This window comes from Lithobates pipiens, unplaced genomic scaffold, assembly GCF_037356315.1.
Source record: "Lithobates pipiens isolate NorthernLeopardFrog02 unplaced genomic scaffold, aLitPip1_a1.2 Scaffold_28, whole genome shotgun sequence".
NCBI classification, from domain to species: Eukaryota; Metazoa; Chordata; class Amphibia; order Anura; family Ranidae; genus Lithobates; species Lithobates pipiens.
In genome coordinates this window covers 178,906,967-178,924,846 of record NW_027507789.1, presented here as the reverse complement: position 1 = coordinate 178,924,846, position 17,880 = coordinate 178,906,967, and the positions used below count along the sequence as shown (strand labels likewise).

General features: G+C 41.9%; 1 protein-coding gene across 2 annotated transcripts in view; it reads right to left on the bottom strand.

Annotated features, from left to right (window-relative positions):
* Window positions 1–4,591: 4,591 nt before the first annotated feature.
* The window catches only part of NXPH3 (neurexophilin 3), a 37,018-nt gene continuing 23,729 nt past the window's right edge, over window positions 4,592–17,880 (bottom strand). Inside the window, exons 2-3 of one of the 2 annotated variants that reach the window (XR_013263582.1) lie at window positions 6,377–12,964; window positions 4,592–5,915 (exon numbers count right to left, since the gene is read on the bottom strand). Coding sequence is in view for 1 of the 2 variants with exons in the window: in XM_077459989.1 (XP_077316115.1) it covers window positions 12,215–12,964 (750 nt within the window). In the remaining variant the exon portion in view is untranslated. Of the gene's footprint in view, window positions 12,965–17,880 lie in introns of both variants that reach the window. The other variant, XM_077459989.1, reaches the window with a different exon arrangement.

The following is a 17,880-nucleotide window of genomic DNA, read 5'->3' as shown; positions in this document are numbered from 1 at the left end:
AGAAGCCTGTCAGCACTAAAGAATAATTACATATATACTGTAAAAAATAAATAAATAAATAAATATATATATATATATATATATATATATATATATATATATATATACACACACAGTATCTCACAAAAGTGAGTACACCCCTCACATATGCAGCTTGTATAACAGTGTAAATTTGCTGTCCCCTCAAAATAGCTCAACACACAGCCATTAATGTCTAAACCACTGACAACAAAAGTGAGTACACCCCTAAGTGAAAATGTTCAAATTGGGCCCAAAGTGTCAATATTTTGTGTGGCCACCATTATTTTCCAGCACTGCCTTAACCTTCTTGGGCATGGAGTTCACCAGAGCCTCACAGGTTGCCACTGGAGTCCTCTTCTACTCCTCCATGACGACATCACGGAGCTGCTGGATGTTGGAGACCTTGTGCTCCTCCACTTTCCATTTGAGGATGCCCCACATATGCTCAATAGGGTTTAGGTCTGGACAGGGCAGGGGCAAGGTCATATGGAGCCCAGGGCAAACTTTCCAAATTGTGCCAACCCCTCCCAAGATGTATAATTATGTGTCAGCAAAAATCCCCCTCTCACCAAAATAAATAAAATTGAGCACTTATATGCATGCATGTCCTTTAAGCATAAATCCCCCATCCTCACAGTACAAATCCACCCCCTGCTGACATCCCCCCGCCTGGCTTAAATCACTATTCCCCATCCAACCCCCCCAGCTCAAATCATCTTACCCTATATGCCCCAAGCACAAACCCCCCCCCCCAAAAAAAAACTCCCTCCTTGCACGAACCTTCTACCCTTAAAATACCCTCCCCCACTCTAATTCCCCCTTCCTAGCACAAATATCCCCCAATCAACCCTACTAGCACAAATACCCTCCAAAAAAAAAAATCAGATCTTAGCACAAATCCTCTTCACCCATCTCCCCTCCCAACACAAATCCCCCCCCCCCCCCAATCACTACTCCTAGTACACCTACCAAGATTTCCCTAGAACAACCCTTACCCCCTGCCACCCCCCTCAAATTCCTCCTCTCAACACAAATTCCCTCCCCCAATCGCCTTGTTGAGCCCCCGCCACCTCACATTATACCACAGTGCCCAGGGCAGCTGCCCCTCCTGCCCATCCCTGTCCTGTCCCTGGGTCTGGAGACAAGCTTGGCCAGTCCATAACCTTTACCCTCAGCTTCTTTAGCAAGGCAGTGGTCATCTTGGAGGTATGTTTGGGCCCTGCGGCCCAGTCTCCAAAAGGAGGGGCTCATGCTCTGCTTCAGTATGTCACAGTACATGTTGGCATTCATGGTTCCCTCAATGAACTGAAGCTCCGCAGTGCCGACAGCACTCATGCTCCCCCCACCATGCTTGACTGTAGGCAAGACACACTTGTCTTTGTACTCCCCACCTGGTTGCCGCCACACACGCTTGACACCATCTAAACCAAATAAGTTTATGTTGGTCTCATTAAACCACAGAGCATGGTTCCAGTAATCCATGTCCTTAGTCTGCTTGTCTTTGGCAAACTGTTTGTGGGTTTACTTGTGCATCATCTTTAGAAGAGGCTTCCTTCTGGGACAACAGCCATGCAGACCAATTTGATGCAGTGTGCAGCATATGCACAGAGCACTGACAGTCTGTCCCCCCACCCCTTCAACCTCTGCAGCAATGCTGGCAGCACTCATACATCTATTTCCCAAAGACAACCTCTGGATATGACGCTAAGCATGTGCACTCAACTTCTTTGGTCGACCATGGTGAGACCTGTTCTGAGTGGAACCTGTCTGTTAAACCGCTGTAAGGTCTTGGCCACCATGCTGCAGCTCAGTTTCATGGTCTTGCCAATCTTCTTATAGCCTAGGCCAGTGATGGCGAACCTATGGCAAGTGTGCCACAGCTGGCATGCCAAGCCCTCTCTGTGGGCACGCAGCATGCCAGGATAGGGGAGGGAATCCCCCAGCAAGGCAGTCACTTGCGCTGGGGGTTCAGGTGCGGAGGAGCTGCCTCCCTTCCTATCATGAGTGTGTTTGGGCAGTGGGGCGGCAGATGTGAGTAAAGCCCTCCCTGCATGCACTGAGGGCAGCCCAGTGGAAAGGATACGGAATGTCTGCTGTAAGCCTCTGCCTCTGGATACCAAAGAAGAGAAGAACGACTCCTCCCTTCCTGGACTTGGAGAGCCAATAGAAGAGCGGTTTCCTGTGCAGGGGCTCGGGAGCTAAAGCATGGCAATGAGGAGGACTTTGGCTGTACATACACAGCTAGGACAGTGCTATGGGGGAAAAGGGGGGGGGGCGCAGAGGACACTGCTTTGTATGTGGGGGCTGTGAAGGGGCAGAGGACACTGCTTTGGGAGGACCTTCACAGTATTTTGAGTACAATGCATCTATCTCTGATCCCTGTATTCTGAGCACAATGCATCCATCTCTGATCCCTGTATTCTGAGCACAATGCATCCATCTCTGATCCCTGTATTCCGAGCACAATGCATCTGTACCAATATGGACTACCATTGTAAAGTACAGTGATCCTCTGGTATTCCAATTCATTGCATGTCCCTCTAGTGCTCAGTGTTATCAATTGACATCTTATTTGTGAGCCAAACAACAGGGATTATGGGATGAGTAGTTCCTCAGACTAACAATTGCTTTGCATGATTATGGGCTTGGATTGCATATCCCAGGGATCTTTGCTGCCATCGTGGAGATTGCTGGGAGTAGCTATAAAAGCTTCCAACCCATACCAGGTGGGCCTAGCTCTGCCGTTTGTTATCGGACATCCATCCAGCACCACTTCGGTCGCCTGCCAGTCTTTGTACCAAGCTTTACATCAGGAGATCGAGATGGCGGATCTGCTGCACGAGTGTTGCTACACAAGACACAGTCCAGAAGACTTCCTATGGGTCTGGTCGTTGGTGAGAGAGCAATTGCCCAATCTTTACCCACCCTTTGTCACGGTTAAACTGGGACACTTTACACATATATCTCTACCTTAAGAATACTTTTCTGAACCTATTTGAACACATTGGATTACAATTAATGAGCTCCTACGTTCCGGTGAAGACCATCAGATCTGCAACGGGGACATTAATACTATTACTGATACAAGGGCCATTATACTATTATTTATAGACCTGATCTTTCCTTAGGGTAATAGGTATAGGCTGGCCAGGTTCTATCTCCTACAGTGTGTCGGTATGTATGTGTATTCTGAGCACAATGCATCCATCTCTGGTCCCAGTACTCTGAGCACAATGCATTAATCTCTGATCCCTGTATTATGAGCACAATGCATCTCTAAACCCAGTATTCTGAGCACAATGCATCCCTGATCCCAGTATTCTGAGCACAATGCATCCATCTCTGATCCCAGTATTCTGAGCACAATGCATCCATCTCTGATCCCAGTATTCTGAGCACAATGCATCCATCTCTGATCCCAGTATTCTGAGCACAATGCATCTCTGATCCCTGCATTCTGAGCACAATGCATCCATCTCTGATCCCAGTATACTGAGCACAATGCATCTCTGATCCCTGCATTCTGAGCACAATCTATCCATCTCTGGTCCCTGTATTCTGAGCGTAACGCATTCCTGATCCCTGTATTCTGAGCGTAAAGCATTCCTGAGCCCTGCATTCTGAGCGTAACGCACTCCTTTGAAAAAGCACAAAAGGTTTTTTTCTGGGCAGAATTGTATGTTTTTGGTCCTTTAGGACTCATTCAGAGGAATCATCAGTCCCATCCTCTGTACAGAGCCGCTGGTAGGTTTAATTCCATGTTGGCACTTTGAAATAAATAAGTTGGTTTTGTGTCACTGTTTGGGCACTCAGGCTCAAAAGGTTTGCATTCACTGGCCTAGGCCATCTTTATGTAGAGCAACAATTCTTTTTTTTCAGATCCTCAGAGAGTTCTTTGCGATGAGGTGCCATGTTAAACTTTCAGTGACCAGTATGAGAGCGTGAGAGCAATAACACCAAATTTAACACACCTGCTCCCCATTCACACCTGAGACCTGGTTACACTAACGAGTCACATGATTCCGGGAGGGAAAATGGTTAATTAGGCCCAATTTGGAAATTTTCACTTAGGGATGTACTCACTTTTGTTGCCAGTGGCTTATGTTTAGACATTAATGGCTGTGTGTTGAGTTATTTTGAGGGGACAGAAAATTTACACTGTTATAAAAGATGTACACTCACTACTTTCTTCAGTGTTGTCACAGGAAAAGATATAATAAAATATTTACAAAAATGTGAGGGGTGTACTCACTTTTGTGAGATTATATATATATATTTATTTATTTTTTTACAAAAATGTGAGGGGTGTACTCACTTTTGTGAGATAATATATATATATATATATATATATATATATATATATATATATATTTTTTTTTTTTTTTATATAACATATATTTATTTATATATCTGTAGATAGACACATATGCTCCAATCCTCCCCATCTTCTCTAACCTTAAGCCCTCTCTGCTTATAATTATTCCCTTTTGCAGCACAGAGAAACCTGTCAACACTGTAAAAATAATCCTCGTACACAAACAACTCAAAAAAAAAATGGCTAAAGAAAATGTAGAGTCGGCAGTTTTGTTTATTTTTCACAGACAACATTATTTTTTTTTTAAGGTACAGAAATAATGTCCATATTGCACAGAACCCCGATAATGATATAACCAACATTTCCCACCCCCAACATATGGTACACTCGTAAACATCAATGTTTAAACTGGAGACGCTCCCAGAATCCTTTGCAAACAGCTGCCTGGTTTCTGTTGATCTGGCAAGGAAGGCGTTAACAGGTTGGCGATGGAATGATAGTGACACGTTTTAGCAATCTGTCCTGGCGCGGGAGGGGTGGGGAGGGAGATGACCGGGAAATTGATTGGTTAAAGGATCCGTCCATCTAAAGCTGATTTAGTGGACTGCAGTGAAATCTAAATTTGGGTACATTTCCTGCTGATTTTTGAAATTTTTTGTGGGGGGGGGGATTTTAGTGGTAAGTCCTTTCCCACTTTATATGGAGTCTCACTCTTCCTGCCTCATTCTCCATAGTAAATGAAAAATCCATCACAGAAAGTGAAACTCTTCTCAGTAGTTGGGCTACTCTTGATCTCTCCGATCAATATAGGTACTCGGTAGATTATCTGACTCGGCAACTTTAGATGGACTGACCCTTTAATGTGGACATGTCATGTTACCCTCCCGCACAAATGGCGACCTCCGTATTTTAAAAACTTTTTTTAATTCATTTTTTTTACTTTAAAAATGGAAATCTGGACCTCTAGCCACTTAGAATATATATTTTATCCCCAAAAAAATGGTAGCTATATATCACGCAACATACATGTAATAAACAAATGTATCCTATCACAACCCTTGCTTGAGATTGCAATATTAATGTAGCTTCATTAATGAATACATTTATGTGATTAATGTTTTCTTTCTCTAATATATAAATGCAGATTTAAATGTTGTATTGCCATAAAGTCCACTTTGGTGATAAAGACAATGCAATAAATAACATGGGGTTTCTCCCATTGGGTATGTCCTCAGGATGACAACAGGACTGTTGAGGATCAAATTGACCCTTCCCTTAATACAGCTTGGGTTTAGTGTGCCTTGGTTAATGATGAATTGCATACAGGGAACTAATGTGCTACATACCATCAAATTTGAGGGGGTGCAATTATTAATAAATATTTATTATTAGTAAAAATGGTTGCATAACCATTCATCTAGCAATACTGCTGTTGCATTTGTTTTGTGTGAATGGGGCAAAATCAAATGGTCTCCTTCTATTTCCTCTATAATTAGATTAGTTTCCCTTCATTAAAAATAAAATGGTTTGGGAAAATTCACATTATGGCCACAAGATGGAGCTGAGGATCATATTTATTCTTAGGCCACGTACACACGGGCGGATTGTCTGTCCAACTTAGTCCGCTGAAACACGGTTCAGCGGACAATCCGCTTGTGTGTGGGCTTCAGCTGACTTTTTCAGCGGACAATCTGACGAACAAAGTCTTACGGAATTTCCGTAAGACAGTCCGTTCAAACTTGGTTTTGTCCGTCCAAACTTGGTTTCAGCGGACAGTCCGCTCGTGTGTAGGCAAGTTGGACGGTCTAAGTATGGCGCATGCTCAGAAAGGATTTACACGGCCGAAGGTTGCATTGCAGTGTATAGGACGTCGTCTTTCTAGTCCCGTCGTACGTGCTGTACACGTCATCGCGCACGCTTTCAGCGGACTGTCTGCTCATCGTGTGTGGTCAAGTCCGTTCATGCAAATTTTGAACGGACTGTCTGTCGGATTGTCTGACGAACTTAGTTGGGCAGACAATCCGCCCGTGTGTACGCGGCCTTATGATAATAAGCTCCATGTAATGACCATAATGGGGTATGTTTCCAAACCACTCCATTGAAATTGAAGGAGAACATTTGCTTTTTCCCTATTCGCACATAATGTATGGAAAGGTGGTTTTACTATGCAAACCTTTTTATAAATACACCCCAAAGTATTTTTTGGGGAAAATTCTACCTGCAGATTCCAGTTTATTTCTTGGGTGTTCTTATTTTTTACTTCTTTTTGCTGAATTAAGACACCTTTGGGGGGAGGGTGAAGGGGATTAGGGCTGTAAGTTTATTATAATGGAATTGCAACCTGTGAGTATATCTAATGCCGCGTAAACACGACCGGACTTTTCGACGCATCCGTCGGATATTATGATCGTGTGTGGGCTTCAGCAGACTTTTTTTTCCAAAAGTCCGACTGACCTAGAAATAAAACATGTTTCAAATCTTTCCAACGGACTCGAGTCCGGTCGAAAAATTAGTTTGTCTGTATGTAGTCCGACTGATGGAAACCGACGCTAGGGCAGCTATTGGCTACTGGCTATGAACTTCCTTATTCTAGTCCAGTCGTACGTCATCACGTTCAAATCCGTCGGACTTTGGTGTGCTTGTGTGTGGCCAAGTCCAATCGTTTGGAAAGTCCATCGGAACGCCACCGAAAGTCCGTCGAAAAGTCCGGTCGTGTGTATGCGCCATAAGTCTAAATATTAAAGCCCAACTCTGGGCAAAACATTTTTTCCCCATGCAGTGGGATTGTGCCCACACTGTTTTTGTGTAGGGGATTAGAAAAAGATTATACCCGATCCTTCGCTCCACTTGCAAATGGCACTCCCCCACTATCCATTGATGAACTGTTCCTGACGTCCTCACGTCCAGATCAGGTCTATGAGTGTGATGATGTCAGGAACAGTCCACCACACAAGACCGCTAGAGCGCATGGGAAAGGGGGGTTATCAAAAGCCAGAGCAGCCGGTTTTGTGCGGGGAGGATCAAAGTTCTCAAATCCCCTAGACCAGTGGTCTCCAAACCGCAGCCCAGGGGCTGGACGCAGGCCTTTGCTTGCCTCTATTCGGCCCTTGGGGAAAATACCAGCCAATGACATCCAACAGTGGTGCATAATAACTGCCACTGACACCAACAGCTTGGTAATATTCCTCCCACTGACACCAATGATGGGACAAGATTCCTCCCACTGACCCCAATGATGGGACACTATTCCTCCCACTGACACCAATGATGGGACACTATTCCTCCCACTGACACCAATGATGGGACACTATTCCTCCCACTGACACCAATGATGGGATACTATTCCTCCCACTGACACCAGTGATGGGATACTATTCCTCCCACTGACACCAGTGATGGGACACTATTCCTGCTCATGGACCAGTGGCGGCTGCTCATGCAGGGCGCAGGGGCGCCTCCCCCCTAAGGCATGCGTCCGGTCCCTAATCTTGATGCAGGGCGCCGGATGCCTGGATTCCAATGTTTATTTTTTTATTTTTTAGAAGTACATGATTAGAGCCAAAAGCTGTAATTGGCTTCAAAAAGGGTGGGCTCGGGTCGCAGAACACTGCACCCCGAGCCCACCCAGTTGTGTGACATTAGTGAATAATATTTGCTAATGTCTTCCTGTTTCTCCTCCTAGCCAATCAGGAAGCGTGTCCTGAGACCCAATTGGCCAGGAGTCCTAGGACCCGGATTGGCCACAGGTAATAAGTCCTGATTGGCTGGGAGGAGACATGACCGCTGGGGCTTGGGAGGAGACGCTGGGGGGGAAGACGTGACCCGGATGGGGTAAGTATAGGGGCTGGCGGGGGGCCTGGCAGGCGACGGGTGGGCAATGTAATGATCATGCCACCGGGGAGGGGGAAGTGGCATGTGAGCGCTGGGGGGGAATGGGGGGAGGATGGTTGGCTGGCTGGGGGGGGTGGCTGGCTGGGGAGGCCGCCCCCCATCAATTTTCTTGAGCACCAGCTGCCACTGTCATGGACACCAATAAAAGGGCATTGTTATTGACGCCAGGACATTTTCTAAATTTCTACTCCCACTGGCCACAGACCGCCCCCCCTTAAGTAAACTGGTCCTTTTTTTAGAAGGTTTGGAGACCCCTGCCCTAGACAAAAATGAGCAGTTGACCCGTGCAGTGTGGGCATGGGGACATTTTTTTCCCCCCCCACAATTGGCCTTTAAATGTACATGTAACAATGTTAATATATATATTTTTTTATTATTATTACTATTGGGCATTTATAAAATTATATATATTTGTTATATATATATTTATTCTGGATGAGTGTTTAGAACACTGAATAATAAAACTCTGATATCTGCCATATAACGCTGTTCTAAAGAAGCGGAATTACGTTGCGGAAATTGTAGATGTGGGTCCATAGACACTGAATTCTGTCTGTAGTATATCTGAGATATCATCACGGTTCAAAATCATATATTTAATATTGAATATACCAAAGAACATGTTATTATAAATACTAGGTTGGCTGTTTTATCCGGTTTATCAATAAAATATTGAAATGTTTGTAATTTTCAATACCAAAGTTCCTTCTCCTCCATTGAGTCTTTGGATACTGCCACTGTGTGATGGTGGCATTTGAGGAATTAAAATATTTTTAAGTTATATGATTACGCTTTTTGAAACAAATATATGCAAATTAAAGTGCACCTGTCATCATACATATGTGGTGGCTGCATTGTCTTAATTTTTCAGAAAATAAAAATTTCAGCAAGTACCACAAGACCTGCTGATCTTGCCAGAAATGCCATGTTCTTGTCACTTTTTCTGAGATCAACTGAAAGCACAAACAATGTTATGCTATGTGAACTATTTAATTCCTCATCCCTCATCTAATGGAGATAAAGAAATTAAGGCATGTCTGGAGCCCAGCCTGGGTGACAACTATGTACCCTTCCATAGATACAGTGGAGGGGTGAGCGTAGCCACCCTAGTACAGGAAGTTTGTTACCTGGAGGATTATTATGTGAAAATAATGTAAAAAAAAAAGCTTAAATAAAGAGAAACTAATGTAGCTACCACACATAAGGACTAGTAAGCTGCAATATATAACATTTTTGTTTTGGAGTTTAGATTTGCTTTAAATAGTATTGGATATAAAGGGTTGCAAAAAGCACTTTTACCCTGTGGATCAAAATAAGAAAAGTACCTGAGGGTTATCCAAGCCCAGATCGCAGTGAAAACAGACAGGGGTTGTAACCTTTACCCAAGCAATCCAAAAGTTTTAGGTACGGATACACTTTAAAAGGCTTAATGTAATTTCATGTTGTTTTGACCTACAAACATACTCCTCTCAATCCATTAAAAGGGTGCCACCATTCAATTGTATTCACTTTGGAATAGGAAAAGTCTTTATACTGTATGCTTTAGGTCTTTCAACTACTACATTGTACAAGGGTTCTTCAAAAAGTTTTGCACTTTTTTCAACTCTATTATTTATATGTATATAATTGTGTAAACTTTTTGAAGACCTCTCGTATAAGACAGAAACTACAGCTAAAGGTTTCACCTCCTGCTGGAGAACACTGGTACTGCAGATGGACTATATAACCTTATCATTCTCAAAGAGAACCAGTAGCGCTGCCACTCTGTGGGTGTTGGGATCTGCTCGTGTTAACACATGGAGGGCTCCAAATCAGGGATTTTCTGTAATTTAATTTCCAAGGAATTATCTTTAAAATGTGATAGTAAAGCTTTGTAGTTTTAAGTTAGGTTTCATTTCCACTAATAATAGGGGTTTTCTTATTATGTGGTGGACAGGTGAGCCAAAGATATAATTTAGTAAGAAATAACGTTTTTGTTTTTTTAAGTGTTACAGGCAAAGAGCACTGTGTAACGAGGCAGCAGCTATAGTTTATCATCATTATCATTGTACTTTACACTGTTTTATTAAAGAAGTGTTTAATAGGCTTCTTTAAAGGCATTATAGCACAAAAAGACTATGCATAAATTGCACCCATAGCAACCAATTGACTTTCATGTTTTTTCTTGTATAGTAAAGTTGATTCTGGTTTGTTAATCATTGCCCTTTGTACCAGTTTATTAATTCAATAAATAAATCCCAGTAGAGCAGAATGTCATTAACTATTGTAGATGAGGAGTTATTGGTGACATGGTGGGCTATAATATGTGACTGACTGTATTATATAGTTACATGTGTCTATTATAACAAGCAGAGACCACACAGCTTACGTTAGCACAGGCTGAGGTAATATCGTCATGGGTTATGCTTCACAATGTTGGCAAATGTTGTCACTATACAACCTATGGGAGATTGGATGAATGGAGAGAGTTGTAGCTTTCTTTAAAACAGTCATACATGCCTATACTATCTTCTAATTTGGCTGGAAAAGAAACGTTACAAATGGAAAGAAGACTGGAAAATTGCATTTCAGAATGACTGCTTCGTAATAGCGTCACAACTTCTGAAAACGGGCTATATATATATAATCTGACAGATTAACTAGGTGTCCATATGTAGTACATAAGAACATATCTGGAGTCTAGCAGTACAAGGAAACAGGGTATGTTGCCTATAGAAGCCACCTAAGTTATTGTGCTAGAGCAGGATTTTCTAACCTGTGGTTAGTGTACCTCCAGAACAGGGATATAGAAAGCCACACTTCATGTGGTCCATTCTATAAGCCAACAGGCATTTCTGAAAAGCCTAAAAGAGCCTCCAAAACCCTGGTGCTCAACCTTCAACCCTCAGACCCCAGCGGTAAGTAACGGGAGTTAGAAAGGGACTGTAATGGCTGTCTATCTCTAATGGTCGTATATGTAGCATGTCCCTTGTCTCCGACTGTCCCCTGCAGCTTGTCTCCAACCACACCAGTAGTGTGTCCCCAGTCTCTATCCATCTCCTTTAATATATCTGCTGTTCTTAATGGCCTTCTTTAGTGTTGCATATACTGAATATTATATTCGGCCTGTTGGTTATGTCGGGGGCCACATTGTAGGCCTCCTATACCTTATAAGGTGACAACTTCTAAAAGATCAGAAGCCAAGTGTAATATTTTAGGTATACTGGTATGTATTGGGATTTACCCAGCTTTGTCGTAGAGGTTCATTGAAAGACCAATGGGAATTACGACTCACAAGCTTAACTCTACAAAAAATATAAATCTTTTGAAATACTACATTTGCATAAAATATTGATTAAGGTCTATTATTTTTAATTTATACTCTAAAGAATGAGCTGTCAGTATATGCACACATTTTGGATTCACTGGCAACAAATGAAAACCTTTTCAGACTGGGGTTTGTTATTTAATAGACAAACTATAGCAAGATTGTAAACCACTGCTCTAGAGAGTGAAGGGGGTGATGTGACTGGTTGTTGTGGACAACACCCCAAAGTTTCCTTTATTAACACAGACCAAAATGTGAGTTTAGATAATTAGCCAACCTTTTTATATTTTCACAGAACTGGGTTTTGGATCATTATAATGCCCACCCATATTTCTTTATATTCTGAGAACCTGTATCTGTTCTAGTAAAGATGAAAGCAGTTATTATTTGAATTTAAAAACTGTCATGAATGAGATTTTGGAGCTCCATTTACGTTTTCTGGGAGATCAAACATTAATTCATATCAACAGGGGAATAACAATATATTTGTTACAGTGTGTGTATATTGAAGTGGTTCAAGTTGATGTCCAGCACATCACTTACACAGCTTTTTTCCCACTTTCTCCACAAGTACACACACCACAATGGACCAGACCAAGGCACAGGAAGTCCATAAAAGGTAGACCCAAAGTTAGCCAATCTAGGCTATTTAATTTGCTACCAGCACTTAGAATTTCAGTTCAGCCTGATGGTGAGTATGGAGAACTGCTGTGATAGTTATAGTCAGGGCAGACCTTTTGCACTAGTCTGTAATCTGTGGTGTAAAAGGAGACATACACGCAAACAATCTTGAAAGGATGTGAACATGTCCAAGCGACCTTGCTACGAGTTTGCTGCTGATGGCAGGTCTTTGACGGATCATGAGGACACAGACCTGTCTTAATTGCTTTATCCACTTTTTCAAACTCCACACGGCAGTTGAAGATTTTTGATTCCTTTGCTTCTGCATACATCTGCTGCTCCAGATCAAAGTCGAGGACTTTGGATGGTGGAACAAGACTGACAGATACATTTCCCTGGCCAGTTGAATTGTGAAGGAAGAAGACACTGAAGGAGCCATTCCCATGGTCCACCACTTTCCCAGTGATGAGAAGATTAAGCTTTACAGTCTTGATATTGGAATAAAAGTCACCCCAACCAAAGACTTTCTTTGCTCTTCCGGTTGACCTGAGCACAGACTGGCGTCGGACCCTTGCTGGAACTGGAGGTTCTTGATTGTGATCTATATCTGAAAGACTGTTCAGGACATCCCAAAATTCTGGGGAGTTAGAGAGAAGTTGAAGAACTGTAGAGTTTAACGGGTTGGAACTACGAGGCCGGGTTGGGGAGGAAGCTTTTTTCCGAGGGATTCGTGGTCTCGGCTGAGGCTTAGCTTCTGATTGGTCTTCATCATCAGGATCACCAGGGGAGTCTTCCGGCCCACAGATCACCTAGGAATGATAAACAGATAGTAAATGTCTTCCATCAGAATAATCATAAATACAATTTATAAGAAATATTTATTATTACTTTATTCAATTAGTTGTAATATTGAAACAAAGTATGAAGCCTATGTTGAAAATCCCTATCCAACAGACTGTACATCTGGTGGCTTACTTCTTCCACAGCTATTCCTTAAACATGGTGCATTTTCTGAGCCAGATATAATAGTGAAAAGTACATCAAGTTGCAAAAAGAATCTTTGCTGAATCCCAATACCTACTGTATACTATAGCTGACTCCAGCAAATATACAACATTTGGCTCCTGAATATGTCTGCCTTTCTGACAACACTCACAAAACATTTAACCAAATCTTTCCCAAGAGACCATTGACTATTGATCACTATCAGGTGTGTGTAATCAGAAAAGCACATTGGGTTATGTCGGAGGACCTGTTTACTCTTGGAGGACTGGTTCATGTTAGAGGATCTGATTTATGTTGGAGGACTGGGTTATGCTGAAGGACCTAGAAATCCTAGCACCAGTACAAAAGGCAATCCTCTAGCTTTAACTTATGAGTTTTCTTTGAATCTCACAATAGAGCTTCTTGAACATTATATGGCCGATTTATCAAACACATTGCTCATTACAACCAATCAACTTCCTTTTTTTTTGGCAGCTAAAAGTAGAAAACCTCATTGATTGTTCTGGTCAACCCCCACGTTTACATGTCAGCCCCTCTACCTTAGTTTCCTTGCATCCTTTTTCATTTTCCAGTTTTCCATTTCCTCTAGCATATTCCAGTCTCCCTCCTCACTTTGTCTTTATTGATGGCCCCTTACCTGCAAAGCCCAAGCAGTAACAGATGCTGCCGCTGATAATTAGTGGTACTGAGTACTAATCAGTTTAACCAGCTTAATGAGAGCTGAGTAATGTCCTGGCACCTGATTTGCGCCCCCCTGGATATCACAATGTCAAAGAGGTTTTCGAAAAAAAGACCACTACACAATACGTAGCCCATAGTGAGTTAACGGCCAATGTCAAAGAAACCACATTTGGCAGCAAAGGGCAGAGATAATGAACATCAAAGTGAGAGACAGTCACTAGAAACAGTCACATACTGCACTTGTGGCTTGAATAAGAGCACATAATAATAAATAATTAGTAATAATTTTACATTCCACATATATAAAAGTCATATCATTTTCCTGATGTTGAAAATGTAGAAACAGCTCAAATGGATATCTATTTCATAAGTATGCAGTTAGTGAAATCAGAACTCTTGGTCGGCATTCGTATTCAACGCCGACCAAGACCAACATTCATATTCCAATCAACATGACAGCTAGGCTACTAGTATTTTCACAAGATTGTCAATAATGGCAACCCATCTAACATGTCATGTGGAGGCTGCCATGGCTGACCTCTCTTCTTGAAATACTAGTTAATTTGAAGTTGTGCTGTTCTAATGGCTTCAGCTCCTTATGCGGTACTTACTTGGAGCATAAATGAAGATAAAGAGTTCTGACTTGACCCTCATTTTCTAATGCATATGTGTGTTACAGGTTGCACCCAAACTGGTGGCCTAAATTTTCTTAAATGCAGTTAGACAATACTGCTTTGTCACCTGCCTGCCGTCATTCTGTAATCGGACAATCAAGGAGCACCACATGAATGAACTGTCCCTCTTCCGTCTGCATATTCCTTGTCAGCACATGTGCAAGAGGCAGGGACTGATTGGCTTTCTACCAGTTTGATTTCTAATGTTCAAGGAATAACAAGCTGATATCAAATCAGTTTCAGCTACTTGCACTAATTGCATTTAAAAATAAACTAGGTTTTAAAAAAAATAAAAAATAACTATGTTTTTAATGAATACATAACTGAATTAATTAATTTATATATTATATTTCGATTTTTTTTACCGTTGAGTGCAATGTAACTTTAAAAATGACCCTGTTGAATGACATCATTAAATCACAAATGGCCTGTAAAAGAAAATCTAATATTTACCTTTGTTCTCTTGTAAGGCTACAGATGCTGTAGAAGATACCTGGTCTCTGGTGGGGGCTGTGGTTTCTCCCATTATCTGCTATGTCATTACTGTGTTCTTTAGTGGTATAGCAGCCAACAGGAGGAACCACAATTCCAAGCAAAGAACAAGGTCATGTTGTAAAATCTTCTCTCTCTTTTTAGGAGCAGTGTGTTGCATACCAGAAGCACCTCAAGAGATTGAAGATTTTACTGGCCGCCAACCGAATAGGTAAGAATTAAAGTAAAAATGGAAGTCTTTTTTTAAAATGTACAGACCTCCTCATATAAAAAAACAAAAAAAAAAAACAATCTCCACTTACCATCAATGCTCAAGCGCTGTCCCAGACTTCCTCCTCAGTCCAGCTTATAAGGAATAAGCTCTTGCCTTACTTATTTTTTGGTACATAATTGTGATATTCACGGATATTTATGGTCCGTAGAAGTCCCTAGGGCAGGTTTTTTTTTCTTCAGGTTTAAAGCTTATAATTACCGAGGACTAAGTATCCTGAGGGGGTTGTATAACCATTAAGTGGAGAATTTAGGCTAATTGTTATTCAGGGCGAATATAGTTGAAGGGACAGAAGCAGCAGTTTCTGAGTTCAGATGTCCACTACAAAAGAAATGCCACTAGACTGAACTTGTGATGATGCAACATTCAGCAATGGTCATCCTCCCAACAGTCAGGGATGCTTACTAAGGTCTCTCCAAACCCAGAAGGGGTAAACAACACTTTTTTTTCTCAAAAAGTTTATTTAAGAAAAATAAAACATACAGAAAACATCAACATCTGTCATAAATTCTGATTCCAGAGAATACGGTGTCATATCCATTATAAGCAAACATCATATGGCAAGAATTAAGTAGAACCTATATACTGCCAGTGCATATACTATCAGGGATTGCTTAATCACAAGCTGGCAGGTACTCCCAACGCCCAAAGCTGCTATACTAATATCATAATATTAATAGTCTATCCAAGACAAGGTCTACAGGAAAGAGGCCAGGGGTATCTAACTAGGGTGACCACAGTGTATCAAACTTGCCAGAGCCTCCTCTATGTTGGAAGATAAACTTCTCCAACTGTAGAGTGTCCCCTATCTGAGCTATCCATTCCATCGTCCATTGTCTAAGGATGAGCTTTGCAAGCCTAAAACAAGGCTCTAGCAATAGCCTGCTCTGGATGATCATCAATTGGTAGGTCATCAAAAATACCCTGCATACATGGTTTAGGTTCTGTCGGTACAGTGACCTGGAAAACTTTATTGACAGTAGTCAGAACTCCTGTCCAATATAAATGCAGCTTGGGACAGCGCCATAACAAATGAATAAGATCCCCATGGTCCCTCAGACATCTGGGGCAGTTTGAGTCCAATCTCACCCCCATCCTGAACAGTCTAGTTGGTGTGAAGTGTACCCGCAGCAGAATGTATAGCTGAGACAGGCATTTAGACACATTCAGGGAGCACATCTGGACTGCCTGCAGGGCCTCCTCCCACTGTTCATCCTCAAAAGGTGCATACATCCCTCTCCCACTTACTCACTGGTCACAGGGGGAATTTGTCTAGGCCCTTGTACACACGGTCGGAGATTCAGACGGAATGTTTCCTATCGGACCGTTTTGTCGGATATTCCGACTGTGTGTGGTCTGCATCGGACTGATTCCGTCGGAATATCTGACGGACCAAGTTTTCCAACTTGCAGGTAAAATTTTCCGACAAAATGCTCCTATCGGACATACTCCGATCATGTGTAGCCTACTCTGACGGACAAAGTGCCACGCATGCTCAGATCAAATTCCTAGACCAAAGCTATTGGCTACTAGCCTGAATGTAGTCCCGTCGTAACGAAATAACGTCATCATGTTATGTACAATCGGATTTTCCGACAACTTAGTCTGACCGTGTGTATGCAACATCACTTCCGGACCTCTTCCGGAATTAATCCGTCGGAATTACTCCGAGGGATTTGGTTGTCAGAATCTCCGACCGTGTGTACAAGGGCTTAGAAGACTGGTAGAAGCATCTGTGGATAAATGCCTTAAAGTAAGACAAACTACACCTTTTAACATTTTGAGCTGCTTCATTATTTATTATAGTTATTTATTATAACATGTTGGGGACAAAGCATTAGATGTGTAAAGGCCATTGTAAACTTCCTATTCTAATATCTAACTTCACTGACCAAGGTTTAGAAACCCAGAAGGTCTCTTATTTGCCCACAGCTATTCTATTCTAAGCCAACCCTTCTATTATTTTTGTTGTAGGAGATCTGGATTCCAAAGTGACCAGGATACAATGATGCAAGGGGTAAAGCCTTTTGAGACTGTTTTTCATTGCATGAAATCCCCAGAAAAAGTCTCTAGGGTATATGAAAGACAAGAGTTTATTGGGCATGATACAAAAATGGGTAGTCAACACTTTTTGGGGGCTCAAAACCCCCCTTTTCTTTGGGTTTATGTAGAGATGGGTTCAAGGATGTATTGGAAACAAAGAAGAGGAGTGACTGGGATATCATACTGATTGGGTGACATTGCAGCAGCCACTGGTGCCTAATAGGGATGAGCAGAACACTCCCCGGTTCAATTTGCACCAGTACTTGCAAACAGGCAAAAAATTTGTACGGACACTTTGAACACCGTTAAAGTCTATGGGACACAAACATGAAAAATCAAAAGTGCTAATTTTAAAGGCTTATATGCAAGTTATTGCCATAAAAAGTGTTATTAAAAAAATATTAAAATCACTGCTCCTGAAAAAAAACATCAGTTTTTAAAACTTTTTTTGCATTGATACATGTCCCCTGGGGCAGTACCGGGTCCCCCAAAAACTTTTTATGGCAATAACTTGCATATAAGCTTTTAAAATTAGAACTTTTGGTTTTTCATGTTAGTG